General features: G+C 38.8%; 1 protein-coding gene across 1 annotated transcript in view; it reads right to left on the bottom strand.

Moving 5' to 3' along the window:
* Window positions 1-964: 964 nt before the first annotated feature.
* ube3d (ubiquitin protein ligase E3D) overlaps window positions 965-3,790 on the bottom strand; it is a gene marked incomplete at its 5' end in the record, with an annotated part of 14,031 nt that continues 11,205 nt past the window's right edge. The window contains 1 exon segment of the mRNA XM_035673107.1: window positions 965-1,506. Coding sequence (XP_035529000.1) covers window positions 1,486-1,506 — 21 coding nt within the window.

The following is a 3,790-nucleotide window of genomic DNA, read 5'->3' as shown; positions in this document are numbered from 1 at the left end:
ATAAAAAATATAAAAAATATAAAAGGCATGTATATAACAATATGACATCAAAAAATCGTTTCACAAAGAAACAAGACAGAGTGTACAGCCATGTTAGCGACTGAGGTAGTACTGTACAGCTGTGCTTTGAGTGAATGCTAATGATGTTTACCAAAGTTAGTAGGATACATTATCTGGGAACCATGAATGTTTTTCTACAAAATCTTGTGGTAGACATTAAGAAATGTCCCTGGGTAAGTGAAAACTTTGACCTAATGGTGTCACTAGATGAAAGTCCAGGAAACACCTAAATAAACCAAAACCTCTGAGGATGATGAATGTCTGTAGATCATGTCCTCTGATAGTGATGGAGCAAGTTTACTCGGAACTAAAAATGTAAAGGAAAAGTCAGGGAATCACAAATCCAAGTCCATAGGATTTATCGTCTGGGAACCATGTCTGTGTAAAGATTTTATGGCAGTACATCCAGTAGTTGAGATATTTTAGTCTGAATTTAAAGTGGTGAACTGACCAAATGACAGACCATTGCAGAACGTTGCCATCCCTAGATCCACACTGCTAATGTGGCTAAAAAGTACTTTGACATACTGTAAGGACTACTTGACCAGCCCATATCATGATGAACTTTAGAGGGATTTAGAGTGTGTAATAATTCAAATTAAAAAAGGCCAATTTTTCAGAGCTTAAGCACATATTTTAACAATGATTCTCGAAACCAAGCACATTACATAAATACCAGCAATCATTGACACATACACACTGGCACATAAACCCACGACTAGACAAAAATCACCTAGCTCCACAAGCTGTAATTACAGTACACTCAAGTGGAGGATGCACTGCTGTACCCTGGGGCTGAAGTGCCTCTATAATAAGCTTTCATCAAGAGCCAACTCAAGAACAATGTCCCACATATCAACCACCAGTGCTCTCCAGCAGACAGAAAAAATAAAGGAAGAGGTGATTCTTCAAAAATAGAGTTTAATCTGTTTTTGTCAAGAATGGTAGGAAAAATACAAAACAAAGTTTAGGAAAGGACAAACACAATGTACACATACAGGCTTTTCAACCGCTGTGATACTTCTTGATACAATTACATTAGGGTTAAAAATGATAAAGAACTACAACAAGACCTAACTATTATCTATTCTATGAAAAACAACTTTGTTGCTTTTGTCATTCTCTTCCAGTTTTGCATTTACTGGATAAGCGTTGGCAGCAACCTGTTTAAACATGACTGTTGATGGAAGCAACCAGAAACCACAACTTGACTTGACTGAACAAGCTATGCCATGCTTGCTGCATTTCCTCCTGCAGTAATCTTCATTCTCATACGTACTGGAGATCTGTGCAGGAGGCCATCTTAATGTATACAGACATACAGTACATGTTCAACGATCCTCTCTCAGTGGTCCCAGGTCCTTTTGAATTCACTACCAAGAGTGAGACGTGGAGTCTTGACCTCCTGACATCTGACCTTTGACCTCACAGTCTCAGGTAAGCCACCTAAGAACGACAGGAAAGAGTTTAAGAAATGTTAAAATCTATGGGGTGAGAATCAAATAAAAACAGATTAACTTTAATATTTCACAAAACTCCAGTTGGTAATGTACGATGAGAAGTTTTGTTCCCCAAAGAACAGATGTATGGGATCTCTACGGTCTGCTGATCAGCACAGCAACATATTATCTGCAATTACTGTCATCAAACAACAAAAAACCACAGGTGGTGGAGATTTAATCAACTTTAAAAACACATACAGATAAACAAAGCACAGAAAACAAATGGGCTCAGTCCTATCCTATCCTCTCTCTCTCTCTTCCTCCATCTGCTATTCCTGGGTGTTTGCCTGCTGCAGACAATAGTTGCGCTCCACTGAGGGCTCTATATTGGGATGATGGATGAGGGCATTTGCCTCACTCAAGGCCCTGTCTTCTCCGTCCCTTTTCCAATGTCTGCTCTCCACTCAAGCGCATCAATGGTAATTCACACAAATGATAACAAACGGTAAATAGAGGTGAGACGCTCCTAACACAACTGTGAGACCCAGAAAAAAGAAGACAAAGTGTGATAAGGAACCAGAGTCATTTGAGTAGAGACAGAGGAGAGAAGTTGGCTTGTGGTTGAAGGGTTGCTAGGTTGAAGCTGGAAAAATGAAGCTAGGAAAAGTGCTAGTGCTCCGCTCTGCTCCTTTGACGAGTTGCAGTTGAGCAAGGCACAAAACCCACAACTCCCTTCTGTGAAGCTGTACAGTGACTAACACTAGAGCAGTGGCTGCACTGGGCACTGAGTGTGAATGTAGTCGATAGATGCTGGAATACTGAATACTGAGTTCTTGCCCAAAGCCTCTGAAAACTTTAGTTTCATAAATAAAAAATTACATATAACAAATAATAAGAAACAAGCAAAAAAATAAAAAATAAATATAAATGATATTTATTAAGAGTTAATCACTCAAAACCTCAGCTAATCTCTTCTATCTGGAGTGTGTTAGTGGTGAAGAATTAAAGAAATCAAAAAACCAATAAAGCTCTAGTGTGAAGTCATCCCTTTGCTCTACAGAGCACTTTAGCCTCTTTCAGCTCATTGTTCATTGGGATATACATACAGCTTGTTTTGGCTGCCTACCAAGTGGACAAAACAAAAAAACAGAATTACTCTTTAAAAGGTTCCTGTTATCCTGCCTGGATAAACAGAGATAATAAAGCTACAATCTAGGGACCAGTCAATCAATAATAGATATTAAATATTTCATATCTGCAAGGGTATACCAAAGCCAAAGTACTTGCAGGTAAAAATCATTACCTGATGACCAACCAAGACAATACACTTACACCAAGAAAAGATATTACTGTGATTCTCGATAATGAACTGATAAACATCTTTCCCAGCACTGCCAGGACCCTACAGGATGTTAAATCCAAAGAAGCAAATCCAGCACATATATCAAGTTCAGTCAGAATTGCGTCCTTTAGATTTTCTCAGTAAATGCTCATGTGTGACTGCAAAGGTAAGAGACCAGCAAAGCCAATTTTGGACTGCAAGTTGTGGTTCCTCCACAATGCTATACCTATCTATAGCATGAAATGTGAAGTTCAAGAGGCGTACGAGCTGGTTAAGAGCCTGACTGAAAAGACAAATCACAGACTCAAGGTATCACAAGGCTCACTACTTTCTACTTGATCCTGGTGAGTACATTTAATGTTTCTGGAATCAACTATATTATGAGAAGCCACACAAAAAAGGTTCTCAGATAGTTTGTATTTAACAGTATTAAGATTACATGAAGACAGTCTTTAAACTGGTAGTGATGTTGACAGCAGGTCTGCCCAGAACCCTTGATGATAATATGCTTAAGGGTGTTACAGTTCTTTGATCTCATTGAAATTCGTTTGAGCTTTAGTACGGTGAAATATAAAACATCACTGCAAAGCCCTGAAAGTAATACATCTACCTGTAGCAACAGATAACCTTTGGGTTTATTTTCCATCTCTATACAACAGAAGAAGGGACTTTACAGAACAGGGGTTAACGTCTGGGCATTAAAAGGTTTTCAGACAATGAGAAGGTATGAGGAGGTCTTTTGAGTACTTGCTCTTTGATGCTTGGTTTTCTACACTTTTCTACACATCAGAGAGGTAAGATGATACACGCGGATTCAGAGTTTATACAGCCAAATTATTTGGAAGCAACCGTCCACAGGATGAAGGAGACCCCTCGGCCTCTGTAGATAAAAACAGCACATTCTAAGGTAACGAAAACACAATTCCTGTATTCAGGTGATTAAACA

This window comes from Morone saxatilis, unplaced genomic scaffold, assembly GCF_004916995.1.
Source record: "Morone saxatilis isolate NCDOM2014 unplaced genomic scaffold, NCSU_SB_2.0 Contig24, whole genome shotgun sequence".
In the NCBI taxonomy this organism is placed as follows: domain Eukaryota; kingdom Metazoa; phylum Chordata; class Actinopteri; family Moronidae; genus Morone; species Morone saxatilis.
This window is presented reverse-complemented; position numbering and strand designations above follow the sequence as displayed.